Source organism: Rhinolophus hipposideros (genome assembly GCF_964194185.1).
Source record: "Rhinolophus hipposideros genome assembly, chromosome: 8".
Classification (NCBI taxonomy): domain Eukaryota; kingdom Metazoa; phylum Chordata; class Mammalia; order Chiroptera; family Rhinolophidae; genus Rhinolophus; species Rhinolophus hipposideros.
In genome coordinates this window covers 93,038,789-93,061,700 of record NC_138054.1, presented here as the reverse complement: position 1 = coordinate 93,061,700, position 22,912 = coordinate 93,038,789, and the positions used below count along the sequence as shown (strand labels likewise).

Here is a 22,912-nt window from a genome sequence, read left to right as displayed (position 1 = left end):
AGTGCGCCCCTTCCGGGCCGGCCGCGCTCGCTGCCGCCTTCGCTGGGTCGCCTCCCGGAGCGGGCACGCGAGCCCCGAACCCCGGCCGGAGGATGAGCGCCCCCGCGGGCCGCCCCGCCTGAGCCATGCGCCCCAACGGCGGCGGCGCGCCGGCCGGCATGGAGCCCCGCGCGGCCGCGCTCTGACTCGCTGTGCGCCCCGCGGCCGGCGGGCGGCGGGCGGCGGCGGACCGAGAGCCAGGGACCGGCGCCGCGGGACGGAAGCGAGCGGGCTACGGCGCCGCGCAGATGGCCGGGGCAAGCAAGGTCTGAGGCTCCGCTCCCCGAAACGTGACCATGTGGATTCAACAGCTTTTAGGACTCAGGTGAGCGACCCGACCGGCGCCCGGGTGCGTGTGGGTGGCGAGTGCGTGGGTGCTGGGCTGGGCTGAAAGGCGCCTTCCTCCGTGTTGCAAATAAAGGGACCCCTGCGAGCGCCCCCCGGGGTGCACAGAGAGCCGGACCGGGGCTCCAGTCCGGAGCTCGGAGCTCCGCGGCCCCGCAGGGAGCGGCCCACTCTCCTGGGCTCCGCGCGTCCGGGGTCCGGGCAAGGATGCCCGCAGCTCGCGGCGCCAGCAGCGCAGTGTCCTGGCCGGCCGCCCCGGGGCTCGCAGCGAGGAGCCCGGGCGGCTGGGCGCGGCGGGCCGTGGACCCAGGGCGGGGGCCGGCGTTGCCGGGGAAAGCCAGGGCTCCCGGCTCCGGGCGAGAGCTTGGCAAGCGGAGTTGAAGGAAAACAAAACCAAACAGCGACTCCGCCCGCCCTTCCTCTGCCTCGGGGCCCCGGGCCTGAGCAGGGGCCTCCGGGCTTCCAGCTGCCCATCCAGCTGTCAGCCGGTGACCTCCGGGCCCGACGGGCGCGCACAGCTGGCGGGCAGCTGGGGCGGGAGACCGTGGGATTTTGGGGGAACGCGAACGGGCACCCCCCCATCCAAACAGAAACACCCGTGGGAGCATCCCGGGGCTTGTCTGTGTCCCGGGCTTCAGGTCCAGCTGGAAAGGGGCTTGGAGGCTGGAGCCCGCGGCGGGGGTACCCAGGAAGACCCTTTTCGCCAAACTTTGCTCGCCTGCGGTGGCGCTCGGGCTTAAACCCCTGCCACGGGCGGCCTAGGACCCGGCAGGGCACAGCTGTCCACTTGCAGGGCAGGCTGCCTCCGAGCCGTCCCCTCCTGCCCGGGGGCGCCGTGGAGCGGGGCTCGTGCGTTTGGGTCCCAGGTTGCTACCGAGAGCGCGGAGGACGTAGGCAGAGGCGGAGGCAGCCGGCGTGCGGTTCCCGAGTTCGGCCACTGGGTTGCACTGCGCTCTCGCGTTGGGGACCAAGGGGCCGCTGGTGCCGAGCCGGCTGCTGGAGCCGCCCCCACCGCGACGCGGGCAGGCGCCGGGGGAGTGAGCCCCGGGGAGGATCAACTGCGCGTCCTGATTTTGAGAAATCAGAAGGGGACTGAGCTCGCCAGGCGTTTTGTAGCCAGCCTTGCTTTATGAGCCGATTCCCCACTCCAGGGGTAGACTATTCACAACATCTAGTGAAAACGGTTAAATGTTATTATTGGCCCTTTGCTGGAAGCGGCGTTCCTTGCCGGGTCTCTTTGCGGGCGTGGGCTCTAAAAGGTTAATGGTGAGACCGGCGGTGTTGGGTATCGGCTCGGCCTGAGTCCATGTCGTGTGCTTGGGCCAGATAAGGTTCTGGAAACAGACAAAATGGAGCGGGCAGCTTGGCCGGTGACCCATCCCGGCGCCCTGCCCTCTGCCTCGGGGTCTCAGCCAGACCCCAGGCCCCCGCCCCCAGGCCGTGGGAAACATCAGGTGGTCCCCACCCGACCCGCGCGCACCTTCAGCTCCCAGCTGCCTCCTGAACCGCTGTCTGCCACTTGGTTACTGGCTGACTGCCGGCAAGTTATTTGAACCGACATCTTTTTTTTTTTATTAGTAAGTTGCTAGATAGAAAGATTAGTACATTTTGATAAGGGGCGAGGAGAGTAAATAGCACAGACGGTGAGCGCTCTGTTGGCCCAGAATTCACCGACACAGCGTTCTAAAACATCGCCAAGTGAGATCTGCTTGGGGTTTTGCTTTAGGAAATAGTTCTGTTGGTGATTTTGAAGTTTGACCTTTTGTTTTTTCCTTTTGGTGTTAGCACAAGAGATTTTTCTCTAAGTGGGTCTCCAAGGATGAGCTGTCACCTTTTTGGGAGGCTGACAGGAGAGAGCTCTGTCATATGGTGGAGCCATACCCTGGCCAGAAGGAGGGTTGGATGGAGGGTCCCTGTGCCTCTGCGTCACGACAGGCACCCGGTAACGCTACCCGAGAGCCGAGATTGCTTGCTGGAGAAGTGGGATGCGCTTTTTTTCCTGAAGTCAGGCTGTCACCTTCGCTTACTCCATGGCTCCCGGGTGAGCACAGGGCGTCCTGCTGCTGGGCTTGGAGCCTGAGGATGTCAGGCAAGCACTGTACCTGGAGCCCAGGTGACAGAAGCCAGCTCTGGGCATTGCCTGAGTGAGGGGCTGTGAGCTCTGGCTTCGAGACGGAGGCTGGGCTCAGCGTTTTGCTTCTGCCTTTGAGCGGAGCTGTGCCTGGAGCCTTCTCCTCCTAGGAGGGGAAGCAGACTGTCTTACTGAGCTGTTTCTATGCCTTTTTGGTGGGGGCCATGACAAAGCTCTGAAGATACCTTCCTTCAGCACGGATGCAGGGGGTCTCCTGAGGCGGCCAGCCGCCCTGGAGCCTGACATAAATGAGCACCAGGGACAGCTGTGTGTGGGGGGTGGGGGAAGGGGGGGCGCTTACTCAGCAAGCAGCGGTTCCGAGGGTGGCGGCCTGGTGGTGAGTGGCCTCTGAGCCTGCAGCTCTCCAGGTGGCTGCTGTCAGGCTTGGAGCCCGCCAGGCATTTGCAAGGTGTCCTTAGGAGAGTGTGGGATGGTTTGCCAATGGCAGGCTGTGTCCCTATGGTTCTGTGTCCCTTAGGGTTCTCCCACCCTAAGGTTCGGTGGCACCTTCTGTCTGGATGGCCGTGGGGAGCATATGCGGTGGGGATAGGGTGTGTGACAACATCATACGACTCTCTTTTTTCATGGGGCGCTTCACAGCTCTCCCCACAGTGCTGTCCACACTGTGCCACAGTTGGGCCTCACCGCAGGGACCCCGTGGGTTGGCTGTCACCAGCCCCACCTGAAAAGCCCTCCAGCAGCTGGGGCTGTGCAATGGCTTTAGAGGACCAAGTCAGACGCTCTGTCCACAGACATGGCCTTCCTGGTGAATCCTGGCTCGTGCCCGTTTCTAGCTGCTGCCACCGAATTGATTGTCTCTGGAACCCATAGAGCGCCAGTGGCTGTGAGGCTCGTCAGGGACAATAATGCTGGAATGAATGGCCATTTTAGGAGGCAGCTCAAATCTCCTACCACATGGGCGCACCCCCACCCCTCACGCCCACCTCCGGGATCCGCTGTCCAAGCAGAGGAGGGGCTGGCAGGCTCTCCCTGGTCGGCCCCTTCTGTTGATTTCAGTGTAATCAATTACCTGCTTCCTTTTCTTCTGTGCATGGAAGGAGGCGATAAGTAGGGAGCAGGGCAGGCAGCTGAGAAGCAGAGACAGCTCCACGCCTTTCAGAGACGGCTGTCTCCTGGTCCCTGGGGAGGGAACGGCTTGCTTTCCCCCCTGCTTCCTGCAGCCTCTTGGCCTGTGTCACTCAGATGGTGGTGGGAACAGCACACCCCATCTCGGCCTCGTTGTCCCCACCTACTGACCTGGACACCATCCAGGTGTTTGGCAGAGGTGGGCTTGGTGTGTGTCCTGAGTCCTTCATCTCCTGGGTTCTTTGCGGGAAACCCACAGGGCACCCACAGCATGTGGGTAGAGCCGCACCCCGGGTCACGATGAAGTGGGCAAACACCAAACCCCCAGCCCGACCAGCACGGCGCAGCCTTCCAGAGCCCACGGGTCCTGTCTGGGGTTACGTAAGAGTCATCTGCCTTCCATGCGTAGTTGCCAAATCTTCAAAGGGTTACAAGTCAATAGAGACCAAACTGATGTAAAGATTAGCTTGGAAAGCCAAATATATCCTTGATCTAGATTTCTATGTTTGAAGTCTGGCTCGAGAGGGTTTCTCCTGCCCGATGCCAGTCAGACATGAGGGGGAGGTAGGAGCAGGGCTCTGTGCAGCTGGAGCCCACAGACCATGTGGCCAACTCGACTCTCTTTGTCTAAGACCCCCTTCCAGGAATTCTAGACTCCGTGAGTCATGAGGCTGGGAGCGGGGAGTGGCAGTTACGTAACTCGGATTAACTCTCCGTTAATAGAAAGTCAGAGGCTGCAGCGAGCCCATCAGAGCTCCAGGGGACCTCGGGTGGGAGGCCCTGCGCCCTGGGTGTCCCTCCATCTCTGGACTGGATCAGATTTGGCCACCTGGCAGAGGCCTGGCTGCTCTAGCGCCCTCGTCAGGGCAGCACTCTGTACCCCAGCAATCGACCAGGAACAGCAGGGTGTTTCTTCAACACCAGCCCCCGAAGGCCCTTCCTGAAGTGTGATAAGGACTCAGACTTCTGCCGGGGGGTGGGGTGGAGCAGCTGTAGAATTGCTCCCAGCAGCCTCTGGGCTGGCCGAGTTAATTGGGACGTGGCTCTGGGAGCTATGTTGGGCTCCAGCGTCTTTCTTTGGAAAGGACCCTGGGGACAGTGAGAAGCCACAAACCACCAATCATCTTTTGGGGGTCTTCATAGATGACAAACATCTCCAATGTGACCCAAAGAAAGCCTGGAGTGGAGGGCTCATATGTTGGCAAAAGACAGGGGTCTGCCATTGGACCCACGGGGTGGCCGGGGCGAGGGCTCGGGTTTGTGTTTGCATCTCTGTCCAATGGGTGCACTCTGCAAAAGGGTGTCCCTTTATTCCTTTCCACCCAGGACCCACAGCCATGCTGGGTCCATCTGTGCTGCAACCTCCCCAGCCCGCCATGCACTGTGCTTATTCTGCCCACTCACTGGGACTTCTGCCAGTTGTTGTACTTTCTCTCGGTGGCCGGCCAAGGAGGGCTGGCCTGGCAGGGCCGCTGCCTTTCTGCCCTTCTACTGTTTCCAGCCTCATGTCGGCAGTTGCCTGGGCAGTGTGGCTGCTGAAAGAATCCTGCTTGGCTGTGTGTGACCTCAGGGGCTTCCGGAAGGGGCAGCATCAGAAGCATGCCCGGGCCTCATAGCTGGCCAGTGATGAAGGGGGTGTGTCCACTGGGGAAACTTGGGAACCTGCACATGGGCTTCTGTTTTGCACTGGAGAGGAGCCCTGCTCCCTGGGTACGGACTGCGTCTCATTCTTCACCTCCTGTGAAGAGTGCCTGGTGCACGGTAAACATTCAGGAGATGTCTTCAGATAAGTACTTGTGTCCACATGGCATAGTGCCCTTACTTTACCAAGTCTTGCCCTGGTCTTGCATCGTCCCTAACTTCACACTGAGACCTAGGAAAGGAATGCCCAGCCAAGGCCAGTCTTAAGTTTAGGGCTTGTCCTGACTCAAATAGATATATCACTTCTTCACCCTGGCTTACTGGTGTTCATAATTCCACCATTAGAGATTCATTCCTTTGGCTTGAGGATTGAGTTATAATTGGGATGCAGACATTTTCAGGAAAAACTACCTCAGCAAATTCTTTCAGTCATTATCAGTTCTGTAGGAATGAGAGCATCCAGTTTTTAAGTGTCTGGGAAGAGAACATGAAGGCAGGTGGCACAGGTTTGGCAGTGGGATGGGGGGGTGCTGACGAGCCACCAAAGCAGGACAGGGAGACTTGGCGGAGCTTTGGGCAGAAAGGCAAACTTCTTGGGCTGAAATCTCCCCTTCCTCTTGGCTTTCTTGGGGATGGGGACAGTTTATACACCTACCAGGGACCAGGAAATGGTTAAGTAGAGATAGAGCCAGTTCATTTGAAAGAGAAGGTTCTGGTTGGCATATGAATCCATGGATGTGCAGGTAGGAGAATGTTGAGGGAAGTTAGTGACCCGCACACACCATGGGACACCTCTGCTCTGTCCCACATGTGAGCCGCAGAAGTTGCTCAGCACATGGATAAGACACGCCTGCTTTTTTTTTTTGTTTGTTTTTCAATTGAGGTATAATTGACATAAGGGTGTCAGGTGTACAATATAATGATTCAATATTTGTAAATATCAGGAAATGATCGCCATAATAATTCTAGTTAACATCCGTCACCACACACAGTTACAGAATTTTGTTTTCTTGTGATTGTGATAAGAACGTGTAAGATCTAGTCTCTTAGCAACTTTCAAACCTGCAGTTCAGAGAACAGACTGGTGGTTGCCGGAGGCGGGGGAGGGGGCTGGCTGACTCAGGTGAAGGGACTCAAAGGGTCCCGATTCCCAGTTATAAAATAAGTCCTGGGGATGTCATGGACAGCATGGCGACTCTAATTAATAAAACATGTCTGCTTTAAATGTCCACATAACAGAAAATGCCCTGATCTCTGCTTTCATTCATTTCATTCCCACCTTTAATTCCTTCCTTAGTTCTTGAGCGCCTGGGGGATGCTGGACCATGAGTAGATATCCCACGGACCCAGAACTGAGTGGGTTTCTGTGCAGTGTGAGGGACAGTTGGTGGGGGGGTCCAAATACTATGATCAGGGTAGAGACCAGCACAATCCGATAGAAATATAATATGGGTCACATTTGTACTTTGAACATTTCCAGTAGCCACAGTGAAACAAAACAAAAAAGGGAACTCAACTTGAATGATACTTTTAGTTTAACCCAATGTACACACAATACTATCATTTCACTGTGTACGCAATATAAAATAGTACTGATGGGTATCAATGTTACCTTCTTATTCTGTGCGTGTGGTCTTTGAAATCAGGGGTATCATTTATTTCCACAACACATCTCCCTTTGGGCTAGCTGCATTTGGGGTGCTCAGGAGCCATGTGGAGCTCGAGGCTGCTGTATTGGACTCTTTCCTGGGGAAACTCGGAGGTGAGCAAAGGCAGTGTTGAGGAGCCTGCCACCCCCCAGCCAGTGTCTGATTCTGGCACTGTTGCTCCATTAGCACGAGCTCCGCAGAGGGCCAGCCTGGCTGGCATTCCTTCTAATTCAACAGTGGATGTTCGCCCAGTGCCAGCTCTGTGCCAGGTCACGCCAGAGGCAGAGGTAGAACAATGAGCTGGGTGGGGAGCAGCCACTGCCTTTTCAGGGGGCCCGCAGCCTGCAGAGGGAGATGGCAGGCTGTGCAGGCAGGTCATTGAGACCTGCTGGGGCACTTCCTGCACCGGATGGTGACAAAGCACTCTTGGGGTGCCAAGGAGGCAGTGACAAAGCCTCAGCACTTGTAACAGGCGTCAGAGCCTGGGGTCAGTTGGTGACGAGGTAAGACCAGCAAGTGCAAGAGCAAACAGGCCAGGTGACCTGCCGGCAGGGAGAGCTGGCCTCTTGGGAGAAATGTTTCCAGCGTCCTCTTGAACTCCTGAATGAACACACGTGGGTGGCAGACAGCCAGCGCTCCCTCCTGAGGCACATTCAACGGCCCGACGGGTCATTGAGCGCGGGGCCTTGCTCCTGTTCCCTGCACCCTGGCACCTGTCACCGATGATGACAGTCCAGCTGTCTCAGGGCCCATGGGAGCACGAGAGACAGTGACTCACCAAGGCCTTGTTTGAATGAAAACCTGTCGGAACATTGTTCCAGAAATGTGTGTGTGTGTGTGTGCAGTTGGCTGTATATGCAGTTGGAGGTGTGTGGGGGAGTGTGTGTTTGTGTGTATGAGTGAATGTGTGCATGTGTGGTGGGCGTGCATGTGAGTATGTGTTGTGGCATTTGGGGGCCAGTGGGTATCAGAGCACGTGTTCTCAAGAGCTCCAATGCCAGGTGAAGAGACCAGTTTTTAGGACAAAACCTCCTGCAGAGGAAATTGGCCGTATTCACAGGATTGAGAGTAAGCGTGGCACGTGCCACATCAGAGCCTGGCTGCTGGCAGCTGCTCAGAGACACCTGGTTCTGAGTGGGCGGATGGGCTGTGTTTCAGTGCTGCACAGGCATGAGTGGGGCTCTGGGGGGACTGGCGGGGTCGCCCTTGCCACCAGAAGCCCACCCTGTGTCTTCATGAAACAATGCTGGTGCCCCTTCTAAGTGCAAGGTCCCTCACCAGGCAGGGCTTCCAGGCAGGGAGTGTGGTCTGCTGAGGCCCCCTGGGCGATCATTTGTGGCCACCCTTTCTTGAGGCTTAAAGTACAGAATTTGCATTGTGGGATAATTCCACAATTTGGGAGCCCTAAATTAAATGGTAAGCTCCCTGAGCTCCGGGAACACCCATTTTGATGCCATTGAAATCATTTTGAAGGTACTGACTTAAAGTAGGGCACAGATTCATTCTTACTAGATCCCTGTATTCAAACTTATGGAACTTTGTGGCAACTGAAGAGCAAATCAGGTGCCTTCCTTTGGCCAAATCCAATGGTGCAACTTCTTCAAATTGACATATGGGTTCTGTTAGCTGTTGTGAAGATTCTAGCAAAAGAAAGATGAGGAGGGCAGCTACACACCATGGCTCCAGGAGTGGGTTCTCAGGAATTCACTATTCATGGGTCATAGCGTGCCAGGGCCCTTTGGGCATTTTCATGCTATTCCTTTGTTCTGAAAAAAAGAATGTTTAGGTTGGAGGGAGGGAAGATTTCAGGGAAGAAGGTCTGGCATCAGAAAAGTGCTGTTAAAAAACTAACATTCTCAATTCATTTTATGAAGCTGAGATTACTCTGATATCAAAGTCAAACAAAGACAGAAAACTATGGAACAATATTGCTTGTGCAAATAGCCCCTCCCCCCAAAATCCTTAGCGTAATAATACAATAACAAAACTCTTAAGCAGATACGATTCAGCAATATGTAAAAAGACCTATATACTATGGCCAAGTAGGTTTATTCCATGGATGCAAGGATGGTTCGATATTTGAAAATCAGTAAATACAACCTATCATATGAAAAGGCTAAAGAAGAAAAACTGCATTTGATAAATTCAATACTTATCTATAAGAAGAACTCTCAGACAAATAGGAATAGAGGGGCACTTCCCCAAGTTGATAAAGGACATCTCCAAAAGGCTACAACTAACTTCATACTTAATGTTGAGAAACCAGAAGCTTTCCCCTGAGATCAGGACCAAATCAAGGATGTCCCTGTCACCACTCTTAATTCAACAGAATACTGCAAACTCTAGTGTGATACAGGAAGAAAAGGAAATAAAAGACATACAGAAAGGAAGACATAAAACTATCTATATTTGCAGATGACATGATTGTCTACATAGGAAAAAATCTCACATAATCTATAAAATCTCCTAGGACTATTAAGTGAGTTCAGCAAGGATGTTGCAGGATACAAGATAAATGTACAAAAATGAACTGCATTTCTATCTACTAGCAGTGATCCCACAGACACTGAAAAGAAAAATTCCATACCATTTACAATCACTCAAACATGAAGTGTTTTGGTGTAAATGTAACAAAACATGTTATGCTGACAATTCTGAGGATTCACAGGCAGAAGAAAAAAAATCAGAGAAGGTATAAATAAATGGATGGACATACCATGTTCATGGATTGGAAAGGTAGACATAAGTAAGGATGTGAATTCTCAAACTGGTGTGGAGGTTGAACACAATTCTCAACAAAATGTTTGTACATATAGATAAGATGATTCTGAAACTCGTGAAAAGGAACTAGGATGGCTAGAACAGTTGTGGACAAGAATAATAAAATGGGAGGACTCGGTCTCTCTGGATACAGGACTTATTATATAGCCACAATAATGAACACTGTGTAGTATCAATTTAGGGATAGATACATAGATCAATGAAGCAGAACAGAGGATCCAGAAATAGACCCCCACAAATATCTGAACTGATTTTTGGCAGAAGTGCAAATTCAGTGGAGGATACCTTCTTTGACAAATGGTACTGGAACAACCAGACATTCATAGCCACCCCCCCAAAAAAAAAACAACAACACAAAAAACCCCTCAACCTAAGTCTCATACTTTATACAAAAGAACTCAAAACACACCATAGAATTACATGTAAAACTCTAAAACTTTTAGAAAAAAGTAAGGATAAAATCTTCAAGATTGAAGATTTTCTTAGCTAAGCAAAGAGTTCTTCAACTTGACATCAGCAGCCCAGTCCATAAAAGGAAGAACTGATATGCTGGATTTTAATCAAAATTTTAAAATTTACTCTGTGAGAGATTCTTTTAAGAGGATGAAAAGACAAACTGCAGAGTGAAAGAGAATGCTTGCACAACACATACCTGACAAAGGACTAGTATCTAAACGACATAAACACCTTTCCAAACTCAAGAAAAAATTGAACAGTCCACTTAGAAACACATAAGAGCTTTGAAGGAACATTTCACCAAAGAGGATCTTTATTTGGATAGTAAAAAAAGCATGTGGAAAGGTGTTCAATATCATCATGTATTAGAGAAGTACAAATTAAAACCACAATGAGACACCACTATCCACCTATCAGAATGGTTGAAATAAAAAATATTGACGACAACCAGTGCTGGTGAGGATGAGGAGAAACTGCCCCACTCACACTGCTGGTGGGAGGTAAAATGTCACTGCCGCTCTGGAAAGCAGTTTGGGCGTTTCTTAGGACACGTGCCCCTGCCATATGATTGAGCGTTTCACTCTTGGACATTTGTGCCAGAGAAATGAAATGGATCCTCACACACAAACGTTTGTAGCAGCTTTATTTGTGCTGGTCACGAATTGGAACCAAGCCAGATGCCCTTTCATGATGAATGTGAAACATGGTGGCACCGTCACACCATGAAATAGCACCCAGCAATGAGAATGGAAGCAACCTGTGTGACTGGAGAATTATGTGAGTGAAAAAAGCCACTCTCAGAAGGTCACATACCCTGTGATGATCCCACAGCAACGTGAAGTGACCAAATTATAGAAGTGGAGAAGGGAGTAGTAATTGCCAGGGGTTAAAATGAGGTGGGGATTCGAAGGGGATAGGCTGCGGTTGTGACAGGGCCCCCTGAGGGCTTCTTGGGACAGAATGGTTTCTATCGCGATGGTGTGAGGACCCCTCTGCGTATAGCACTACTGAGGTTTTGTAAGATGTTACCACTGGGAGGAATGGGTACCGGGCACAGGACCTGTTAGTCTTACAGCATGTGTGCGTCTGCAGTTAAAATAAATGGTTCAATGAAAAAATACAAATACTCTCTACTTCTCTGTCAAAGATTAGCACCTGATTGTATTCTCGGGGTGTGTGTGTGTGTGTGTGTGTGAGTGTATACACCCTTTTTAGGAACATGCACTTGGATTTGGTGATGTGGAAAGGGGCAAAAGGGGGAAACAATTACTTTACAAAATTTGCCAAGCTGTGATTCTGCCACGTTTTGGAGAATGCAAATACAGCGACATCTGAACGTGTGGTGTTGCTAACGTTATGAGATCCATCATCAGTGACAGTGATAAATGACCGGGTGCATAATTATTGGATAAGAAGAGCTGTCCAGATCCACACATCAATTAGGTCAGCTCCGAAAATAGAGCAGCCTTTTTGGGGCCAGCCCCACTTTCCTACCCTGGCACGTAGGGTGGCTTCAGGACCACGCTCAGAGGGTTTTAAATCAAAAACAGCTGGTTTCTTTCTACATCAGTAACACCTGAGACTCAAGGTTGTGAAACAGAATGGTAGTTGGTGGCTTTGCTGTTTTCGCCTCACTTTGGTCTTTATGATGAAAGAACTGGAGTGTGTGTGAGTGTGTGTGTGCGCCCACGTGCCCACACGCTCTATAAATGCTGTTGAGTGAAATTGGGGGATGCACTGGGAAGCTGTGTTAGATTCCACTGTGTGCTTCTGAGACCCCCTGAACTAGACTCATGACTTGTCTTACTCTGTCCTTGACGTCCTGTGAGGAGGCCCTAGAGAATCCCAGTTCCAGAACTTTCCGTCACTCAGGCTTTGTGCTAAGTGACCCAATCAATCCATGTCATCTGAGTCCTCAGGATCCTCATGGCAGCACTGCAAGGCAGGTCTTGTCGCTCTCATTTTACAGAGGAAAACACAGAGAGGTTAAGTCATTTGTGCAAGGTCACACAGCAAGTTACTGGGAGAGCTGGGATTTGAACCTGGGGTCATGGACTCCAAGGTCCATTCATGTTTATTCCACTGTCCCTTATGGCTCCCGGTTTGTATGTGAAATTTGCTTTTCACTCCTATAAGTTACACGTTGCCCTTTTGGGAAAAACAAAACAAAAATGAAATGAAATAAAATGAAACTTGAAGAACCCAGCTGCTGTGACATCAGGTCAACACTTAGGATCCAGCCCTGTGTCCAGCTGTCTCTAAAACCACAGTTCCTTCGGGCACCTGCTGTTTGAAGTAAAACGCTGGTAGTCTAAATCAGAGATTGTTTTGCAGCAAAGGATTCATGAAATGTCACCAAGGGAGGAAAACATCTCTGTGACACAGATACTGTTATTCAGTCTATTTAATAATTAAAAATAAATATGTCACCAATTCCAGGGAGGCCCTCTTGAGAGTTGTCTCGAAATTAAACTGCGGAAGTGAATGAATGGTTACATTGAGAAACTTGGGTTTAGCATAACTGGGTAGAAAGGATTGCCGACTGCGTGTGTGTGTGTGTGTGTGTGTGTTTGTTGAGGTCTGCTTTATCTACCATCACATTTTAAGTGTACAAGTCAGTGATTTCTAGTAAATTTACCGTGTGTGTAACCATGACCGTAGTTCAGGTTGGACCATTTCCATCACCCCGAGTAAGACCCCTTGTGCTACTAACAGTTAGTCCCCATTTCTGCCCCCGAAGCCTCCAGCAACCACTAACGTGGCTTTTGTCTCTGTAGACTTGCCTCTCCTGGGCATTTCCTGTTCTCACGCACGCGGCCAGCTCTTGTCTGGTTTGCTTCACTGAGCCTTGTTCCAGCAGGCTGGCTCTTCCTTCCTCGGTACTCCCGAGCTGCATCCCTTTTCTGGGCACACCACACCTGGTTTAGCGGTTCCCCTGTTGAGGGGCCTGTCGCCGTTCCTGCTTTGCAGTTAGTGCTGTGAACATTTGTGTGCAGCACTTGGTGGGCACAGGGTTTTTGTGTTTCTCGTCATCCCGGGTACCTGATAACCACAGATAGAAATGCTGCGGGGATCACAACAAACCCTGTAGATGGAATTAGGTTGGTGGAAATGTACCGGGCCAGGTACGCGGGATTCCACCTCTGGTTTTCCATGTGCTCCTTCCCTTGGCGCTACAGGGAAGAGCTGACTACACATAAGCCCTTGTTTGTTTGTTCATTTTTCATGTGATAAACATTTATTGAGTGACAACTGAGTCTCGCCACAGCCCTGCATCTTACGCGATAAATCCGAGTACAGTGGTTTCCGCTGTGTCTTGGTGCAAAGATACTGGAGGGGACACCTGGACTCATTAGAGGAAGAAGGGCTGCCAGCTGGCCTGGGTGTGGTCCCCATGCCTGGAGGAAGGAGCGTGCGGCCTGGGAGTGGAGAAGAGGGGGTTGGTGGGTGGCCCTGCAAAGAGCCCCCCTCTGCTAGGTGGCAGCTGTGTGTATTCTGGTCACGTTTCCTTCCAGTGGGGCAGTGGTGGCAGCTCAGGAAGCCCACCTTCCTGCGGCAGATGATAGCAAAGGGCTTGGGGGGACCCTTTTAGATGAGAGGAACGGTGCTGGGTCAGTGAGCACAGGCCAGAGCTCACCGGAAATGAGGTTGCACTGTGTTCAAGATGCCGCAGCCCACGGGACATCCGTTCCCCAGCCACACCACGCGCGACCAGGGTGGGGACTGTTCCAAACGGAGCGGGAACTTGGAGGAACGTGATTCGTCCTTCCTGAGCTGGTCCCAGGCGTGTGCACAAGAGTCACGGCCCAACTGGCCCTCCAGAGTCCTTGCTCTCAGATGCCAGCTTCTCAGCAGGGGCTCCCCAGACGTAGGGGTGGTGAAGAGATCTCAGCTCTGGGGACCAGTGTCGATTGTTTGGTAATTCCTTCCTCGAGCTGTGTTAAGAAGGATTTTTGAGTTCTCCTTGAGGCTTGAGAGGGAAAAGTGCCCATAGACCACTCATCATATCTGCTCTGGGCGTGGGATGGGAAAATGGTAGCCCGAGTGTCACAGAGTGTCCCTTCCTCCCTGGGAGGGTGGAAGACATGCTTGTCGGTAGCCGCGGGTAGAACGCCCTCATGGAGGCATATAGCTATAACATTAGTGGGCACTTGCCTGGTGGTTACTATGTACCAGACACTGTCCGAAGCACTTGACACATCTTAACTCATCCTTACAGCATTGCTACGATGTAGGCATTTCATTATCTCCTTTTTCTAGAGGAGGCACAGAGAAGTTGAGTGACTTGCCCAAGGTCACACAGCAAGTAAATGGCAGAGCTGGGACTCCAACCCAGGCAGTCCAGCTCCAGCGTCTGTCCTCCGAAACATTACATCTGGAAGACAACACATGGGCATTGGATGTGTTTAAGGAATTCCACACCTGCCAGGCCCAAGCAGGCAGCAAAGCGTGGAATGGGAGCCCAGCATCCAGGGATCAACTTCCTTTCTGCCTGGCTTGGTGGGGGACACACAGGGACACCGGGATTCAGAGATTGGGAAGGACACTTCCTGACCGTCGGGTGTCCTGAGACTGGTAGTAAGGATGTCGGGCGTGGAGTGCCCACGTGATAACAGAAGCCTATCCATGTGGTTGGGGGTTTGCCTGGGGCCCAACTGGGCAGCCACAGAGGAACAAATGCACCCACCCCGGGCTGCAGACCCTCGGGACAACACCCTCCTGCTGGGGTGGGTCAGGAGAGTTGTCCTCCGACAGTCGAGGGTGGCCCTGGGAGGTAGGTGGCAAGTTTGGAGACGGGGCAGGTCAAGTCCATGCCTGCTTCTGTTTCCTCAGACGATCTTTTGGGTGACACCCACTTGGCTCTACTGTGCTTCCATTGGAGCTCTAAATAATGTAGTGCACCTTTGACGAGAGTCCCACGAGCGCCTTCCTGGACCCATTGCCACCACGGACTAAAGTAAACGTTCCACTGGGGAGTCCATCTCCCTAATTGTTGCCAAAAGTTGTCTTGCGCAAGGGTGAAGAGATTCCCTGGGCACGCTCCATGGTCTTCTTCGGCATGGAACCACCATTTGTTCAAAGTGATTTTCTATAAAGGAATCTGTTACCAGGCCGGGCACTATGTTTTATGTATTGTAATGACCCTCCCGGAACCACCAGGCCAGCCTGTGACAAAGGCCTGGCCTCCGGCCCAGCTGAATTCAGGCCACGCTCTGGCACTTGGGAAGAAGTCCGTTACAATGAGGAGGAAAGGACCCACTAGGCGCCCACCCACGTGCCTCGCTGTGCCCACCCCTTCTTTTTGTAGAGGGAACGTTCAGGACAGTGCCCGATGCTGGGAAATGCTGTGCTTCCCGCCGAGGCACTTGGTGGCTTTCAGAAGGCACAGATTCTTTAGGGAGCCAATTATGCAAGACAAGCGTAAGCATGTTTATTTTTGTGACACCGCCTTTCACAGTCCCAGAAAATGTTGATGGAGTAGCCCCATTAGGCTCTGGGTCCAGTCGCTGTGGCTTCACACCTCGCAGGCTGGCAGGGGCACTGCAGCCTCTCGATTAGGGCCCTCGCTCGGCTAATTTACTGCTCGTCACTACCTGAAGTCTCTTTGCTCTCACGCTCCAGGTTCCTCCTTCCCTCAGCATTTTCAGGCTAATTTGATTTTCTTCAGAGGCCGATGCTCCAGAAAACCTGAGCCCCACGTTCACTCCGCTGGCATCTCTTGTTCAGGTTGTGGCACCCAGGGTCCTGGGCGAAGCCAGGGCTGTGGTTTCATAGTACCAGCTAGCCGGGTGATCTCCCAAAGGTCAGCTGGCTCAGGACTGCAGCCCAGGCGGGCTCCGGGCCTGCAGGCCACGGAAGAGTCCCTGCTGATGGCTTCATTCAGCAGGAGCTGATGGAGTGTCTCCTGAGTGCTGTGCTGGGCACGGAGACAGGAGAACCCTCCCGGGCCCGCAGGAGCCACGGGGAAAGAAGCATGTGGCTCTACTGGAGCAGTTGGGAAGGCTTCCTGGAGGAAGTGACACTTGACCCTCACCTGGGAGGACCAGTAGAAGGCAGGCAGGTGTGCCCAAGAGGAAGGGGCATCCAGGCAGAGGGAGCAGGGTGGCTGCTGTCTCTCGGGCACTTCAGGTGTGCGTGCTTTACAGACGGACACACGGAGGCCCCTGGCAGTTAAACAACTTGCTGCAGACTCACCCCCAGGCCCCTGCCCCAGGAGGAGTCAGGAATGGGCAGATCAGGTACATTTGGATCAGTCTTCTGTGTAGCTGGGGAGGAAGGTATGTGGGGGGCCGTGGCAGGAAGGAGCCTGAGAGGGTCACCAGGGCCAGAGTGGGGGCCTCAGATGCCAAGCCAGGACTCCAGCTCCGTCCTCAGGCTGGGCCATCAGCGAAGGTCCCAGGGAAGCCCTGCCCGCTCCTCCTGTGGGTGTTCAGCTGGAAAGGGGGAGGCAACCCTGGGGAGTGACATGGGAGGAGACGGACTGCTGGGAGTGGGGGGCGTGAGAAGACCTGGGGTGTCACCGCGGGCAGAGCCTCGTGTCCTGGCTGGCCCGGCGGTCATGTGCTGGGGGCCCCTGGAGGACGATCAGAAACCCGGAGGCCAGGAGCTCTGGGTGGAGGCCCGAGGAAACACCGGCTGAGGAGGCGCCCGGGATCAGGGCTGCGGTCAGCTGCCCTGCCACTGGTCTGTTTTCACCCAGGTACTCTCGGGAAAACACTATAGCAGGACCACGTGGGGCCAGCGCCCAGCCTGCTCTAAGCACCCCACGTTGCTTTCCACCCCCCTTTCTGCATCCTCTCCCCCTCAGAGGACCCCTCAGGTGGCACTCGTCAGCCTGCCCACGCTGCACTTTGCATTTTGGGAAGAGCCTGAGGTGCAGGGTGGTGAATCAACAGCACCGGGTCAACGTGGAGAATGCAAATAGGAAAGGGAAGACTCGGGGGAATTTGTTTTCTTCCCCAGTAATGTCATCAGGGGGTGGCTTCCTTTGTCCTCCTCGTGTGGCTCCAAACCTGTGTGGTAACGCAGCTACAAGCCCCTTCCTTAAAGTAGGTTAGGAAGAGAACTGTTACGTGTGTGTGCATGCGTGCACACATGGGGAGTGTGTGTGTGTGTCTGTGTGTGTCTGTGTGTGTGTGTGTGGGCATGTGTGTGTGTGTACTTGTGTGGGTGTTTATGTCGCTGTAGGGTGTGTGTGTGTGTGTCTCTGGGGGGGTTTGTGTAGCTGTGTGTGTATATGTGTGTACATGTAGGTGTGTGTGTGGAGTGTGTGCAATGGGGGAAGTGGGTGGAAGGCACCAGTGGACTTGAAAATCACCGATTAATAAATCTTTGCCCTTTTCATCCATCAGGTGTCAAGCAGTTCAGAAACTAATAAAATTTCTCAACAGCCCTTCAAGGTCAGGAAATGTCATTAGTCTTATTTCACAAATGGGCAAACTGAGGCAGAAGGGTTAAGCAATTGGTCTATGGTCATGCAAACCCAGCAGAGTGGTGCCCACAGACTCCAAGAGGAGCTTGACCAGACTCACGGGCAGCGCTGCTGTCCAGTCCCAGTTCTGGGAGGGGGACGCCCAGGGAGAGTGCGGGCACGTCTTTTTCTTGTTCTGCATGTTGTGTGCCAGTCCTGGAGCCAGGAGCCCTCGCCCGGGAGACGTATCCAGGGCTGATGTCTATGGGCAGAGCCTGCAGTGGCCAGGCTTTGTGGGGCCCTGCTTTCCTTTCCTTATCCTTCATTTACTTTCAGTGAGAGACTGAAGTCCATTGCAGCTCTGGGAAATGATGGGCAGGGTGGGCTCCACACCGACCCTCACCATAATCTCCCTCAGCCCCTCTTACTATTCTAAGACTCCCTCTTGTGTAGGAATTCCAGAATCCTACTGAGTCACAAGCAGGTGCAATTTATGCCGGTTGCCACAGGGTGTATTTGAATTTCACAGGAGGGACTTAGACTCAGCCAATAGTAGGGATTCAGGCTCAGCCAATAGGAAGGACCCAGCCTCAGAAAATAGGAGGGACAAAGACTCAGCCAACACTTTTTAATTTTTTTTATTGAGGTAAAATTTGTGCAACATAAAATTAAGCCTTTTAAAGTGCACATTTTGGCTGCATTTAGTACACACGTCATATTGTGCCACTGTCACCACTAGCTACTTCCAAAATATTTTCATCTTCCTAAAGGAAACCTGATACCCATTAGCTATCACTCCCCATTCTCTCTTTTCCCCGTCTTTTGGCAACCACCAGTCTGCTTTCTGTCTATGGATTTGCCTGTTCTAGATAGTTGGTATAAATGAAATGCTACACTTTGTGACCTCTTGTGTCTGGTTCTTTCACTCAGCACAGTGTTTTCGACGTTGATCCACGTTGTGTGAATCAGTGCTCCGTTCCCTTTCGTGGCCGAATACTATTCCAGTGTATGGATGGGACACTCTTGTTTATCCATCCATCCGTTGATGGGCAGATTTAGTGGTTTTACCTTTTGGCTGTTGTGAGTAGCCTTGCTGTGAATGTGGGTCCCCGGGTGTCTCTCTCACTGTATTCAATTCTTTGGGTGCGTGCCTAGGTGCCAATGCTTCCTGGACATGGCTTTTATCTGCAGCTACCTGGCTCGGACACAGCTGCACGTCCTGTGTGGCCTTGGGCAGTTCCCATGGTCCCTCAGAGCTCGGTTTCCTCATCTGAAGGATGGGATGTCACCCCCCCCCATAGGCTGGCTGGAGGGTAGCTGCATGAAAAGCACAGTCCAGCACCGCCGGGCACCAGGCTTTAGTGACAGCGCCAGCCCAGCCCCCCAGCCCGTCACAGAGCAGACAGGCCCCCACTGCCTGTGGGCTGGGCGCTGGGCGCTGAGCAGCTGTTCCGGCTTCACTCCTAACACATCCCCAGGGAGGAGGCTCGGGCGAGAAGCAGCGCTTTTTGTAAGCTCCACACTAAAGAGGGATTATGAGCCATTTGGGGAGTGAATTAAAGCCATTGCCCCTGGGATGAATCTTATTCTCAGTGACTTCTGCTGCCCCTCTTCCTGGACCTCAGAGCTGCGCTGTGTGGTCTATTGAAAAACACCTCAGCTGACGTTTCTCCTCTCAGGAAGATGCCAGACTGGACCCCATGGTAACATGGGGCCTCTCTGACCCAGCCACATGCCGTGAACTCGGAGCTCCCCAGCTGTGGCCTCATTTGCTGAGCCCGTCGCTTTTCCAGTGAGAGCAGAGTCTCGCTGGCACATAAGTAGGATGCCTGCTCGGCTTCTGGCTCCTGGAAACTGCCATCCCCTGTGGGTCGCTGTCCAGTGACAGACAAGGCAGAGGTCTCCCCCCAGCCTCATCCGCCTGTGGTTTCCTGTCCCAAGAACTCACTAGACAACATAGTCAGGAAAACGTGTGAAAGCAGCGGCAAACCTGTATTAGCTGGAACAGTTTTCCAGAATGTTCCTTTTCCCTCTCCCTTTAGGAGACAGGGTCAAAACAAATGACAAACTAAGTCAATAATGGGGATTTAAGTTTTTTGAAAACATCTTTAAAGGGATGTCCTGGGATGCGGATGTTTGAGAAAATATCCTGGACCTTCTCCATCGTCGCTTCTCTGAGAGATGATGGGAATAGTGACACTTGCTGGTGTCTTAGAGTTTGCTTCCCACTCCATCCCATGCCTTCCTTCCACTGCTCTCACAAGAATGAGTAGACTTGGGTGATTCTGCTTATTTGGTAGTAGAACGAACTGAGGTCCAACGTATAATAACAATACTATCAACATGATGACAATCTTCATAAAGTGACAACGGCAGCTAACTAGTATGAGGAACTTACGAAGTGCCACGTGGCATGCAGCCATCATCTTCCTTCACCTTTGTGCCCACCTGAAGCATTGGACCCTGGGTCTTCCCATCCAGCAGGTGTGGGTCATGGGCTCAGGACGGCTCCGACTTTCTCTGATCACACCCCAGGAGGTGGGGGAGGTGGGCCGCTTCCAGTCCTGCCATCTTTTTCCAAACACCCCTCCCAACCTGTGTTCCTATCACATCCCCATTCATCAAGCGACATTGGCACGATGACATGGAAACCTCATTAGCCGAGCTTCTAATCTAAAAGATATTGGCCCATTATTTTTCCTGCTTTTGTAAATCTGGAGACTGAACAAAATTGAATCCCTGGGTAACCAGAAAATGTAATTAATGGGAGCAGGGAGTTTCACAGGAAGCTGTTAGAGCCGGCTTTTGTGGGGATGGTCTAACCAGGGACCCACGGGCAGTCCTCCCACCTCCACTCAGGTGTCGTGGGAAGAGCAGAGACTCAGTTCTCAGAGTGCTTTCCTGAGTTCTTCCCCACGTGGTGGAGTCCTTTTGTGGAACCCCTCGCCCCCCTTCTCTGGGTCCGGGCACAGCTAGTTTGAGACCCATGGAGCTGCTTGTGAATTAGGCTACAGCGTGTGCATATAGGCTAAGGAGCTGGACATCTTGTGGGTGCACATTATTAAGGGGGGTTGTCGTGGAGCACATGATGGCCACGCTGGATGGAAGGAGCGGTCGGGGTCACACGGGCCTTCCACGGCTGGACCTTATGGCTGCCCAATGTCACTGGGGTTGCTGGCCCCCAAGTCACTGTGACATACAGGAGCTCCAGGCACATCAAATGAAAACGAACCAGCTAAGCTACTAGGAGTCCCGAAGGGCCACACGAATTTGGATGTTTTGGTCTTGGGTGCATTGCAGCAGTGGAAGACGTATTTTTGCCTGGGCTTTGCCCACGTGGTGTTGGGATCTCATTACTGCTATATTTTGCTTTCAGATTATGATGACCCGCTAACCCTAGGGTCTTGGGAGCAGAATGTCTGCCGTAAACTCCTCAATGGGCCCCAAAACAGCATTTATCGGGGACCAGAAGCCACAGTAGAGGCGTTTACATTGCAAATATCTCTCCCAAGTCATTTCCAGGGATGGGACCATGCCTGTCCAGTGCATTCCTGCGTCCCCAGCGGTGTGTGTCCCTACCTTGTGGGTGATGTGGGGGGAGAATCATGGCCCCCAAGCAGGTACTACCCCTAGTTCCCCTAGGGGTACCCCTAGTACCCCTAGTGATACGACGCCCTGAATTCATCAGCTGACACAAGGAACACTCTGCAGAGGTAATTAAGGTCACTAGAATAGGGAGATTACCCAGTGTAACCACAGGTGCCCTTGAACACAGAGACGGAAAGATGGAGAGAGGCAGCCGTGAGCCAGGGAGTCCTGAAACAGGAAGGTTGCAGCAGGGCTTGAAGAGGGAGGTGGCCGCATGTCAAGGAAGTGGGGACCTCGGTCCTGCAACCATGAGGGACTGGATTCTGCCAGCCACCTGAGTGAGCTCATGTCTCCAGAGGGGCACATAGCCCAGTGGTACCTTGATGTGAGCTTGTGTGACCCTGAGCAGGGGACAGGCCATGCCACCCTGCACTCTGACCCACAGATCTGTGGGGCTGATAAGTGGGTGCGATTTCAAACTGCTGTTTGTGGTCATTTGTGACTATCTGATACGAATGAATTGGGCAACAAGATGCCCTTGATGGTCCAATTTTTTTTCGCTCTCTCTTCCTTCCTCTCTCTCTCCTCCCCTCTCTCAAAGGCTTTATCAGAATTACTGATTCAGGAGAGGCTCCGACCCCTGAGGCAGGAGCAGAGAGCTCGGCTCTCCATGGAATGCGTTGGACCTTATTACCCCCAGATAGGGCTGCCTGGTAAAATACAGGGTGCTCAGCTGTGTTTTAATTTCTGGTAAACAACAAATACTTTTAGGTATAAGTATGTCCAAATTTTGCATGGGGGTATACTTATACTTAAAAAAAAAAGAAGAAAGAAAAATCCATGTTTCTCTGAAATGGTCATGTAACCAGGTATCCTGCATTTTAATTGCTAAATCTGGCTGTACTGGTCCCAGAGATTGCAAATGGCCCAGGGGCCGGGTGACAGCACAGCGTGATGGGCGGGGATAGGACACTGCAGGGGGCGTTCCGTGAAACCTTAGGCCGCAGGAGCTATTTTCTAGGTAAAAGTCAGCAAACTATACTTTGAGGGCCAAACCCATCAGCTGCCTTATTTTGTAAATAAAGTTTTATTGGCAATGGTCACGCCCACTTATTTGCAAATTGTCTGTGGCTGCAAGGACAGTGTTGAATGGTTGTGACAAAGATTCCCCTCCAGCCCCAAAAAACGTAAAACTTACTCTCTGGGCCTTTCCAGAAACAGTTTACCACCCCTACTGTAAGTTCAAAGGTCAGAGGCAGAGCATGGGAGTGGCAGGAAGGTCCGAATTCAGACACGTGTGGGACTTCCTGAGTGGGAGGGGAGCAGCTGGCCAGGCCCCCGGGAGCAGTGGGCAGAGGCTGTCAGCTGCCGGGCTCAGGGCCCTCCCGCCCAGGGCTCCGGTTCCCCGAGAAGCTTTCAGAGCTCCAGCTTTGGTCACACTGGGAAGAGGGAGCAGTAAACAGGACACACCCTTCTATGCCTCCTCGTCTCCACATTTTGGGGTCTCTGGCAGAAAGTTCTGTGCAGACAAAGGGCTTGTTTCATCTGCATGTGCCTATTTCTGTCTCGTTGCCTACTTCTGCTTTCTCCTCAGCGTTTTCAAACATAGATTCTGCTCAGGGCGTGAATCATGTTTTCATGTGGTTATGGAGACGTCTTGGGTGCTGGTGCCAGCATCTTCCGGCGGGCAGGAGAAGGCTGCCCCTTCACCATGAGGCCCAGATGTCAGAGAATCAGGACTGGAGGGAGCGGCAGGACCCAGATCACAGCCTGTCCCCTCCTCTC

General features: G+C 52.6%; 1 protein-coding gene across 1 annotated transcript in view; it reads left to right on the top strand.

The window, feature by feature from the left end:
* Window positions 1-201: 201 nt before the first annotated feature.
* AJAP1 (adherens junctions associated protein 1) overlaps window positions 202-22,912 on the top strand; it is a 106,425-nt gene continuing 83,714 nt past the window's right edge. The window contains exon 1 of the mRNA XM_081056011.1: window positions 202-364. Coding sequence (XP_080912137.1) covers window positions 336-364 — 29 coding nt within the window. The 5' untranslated portion in view covers window positions 202-335. The remainder of the gene's footprint in view (window positions 365-22,912) is intronic.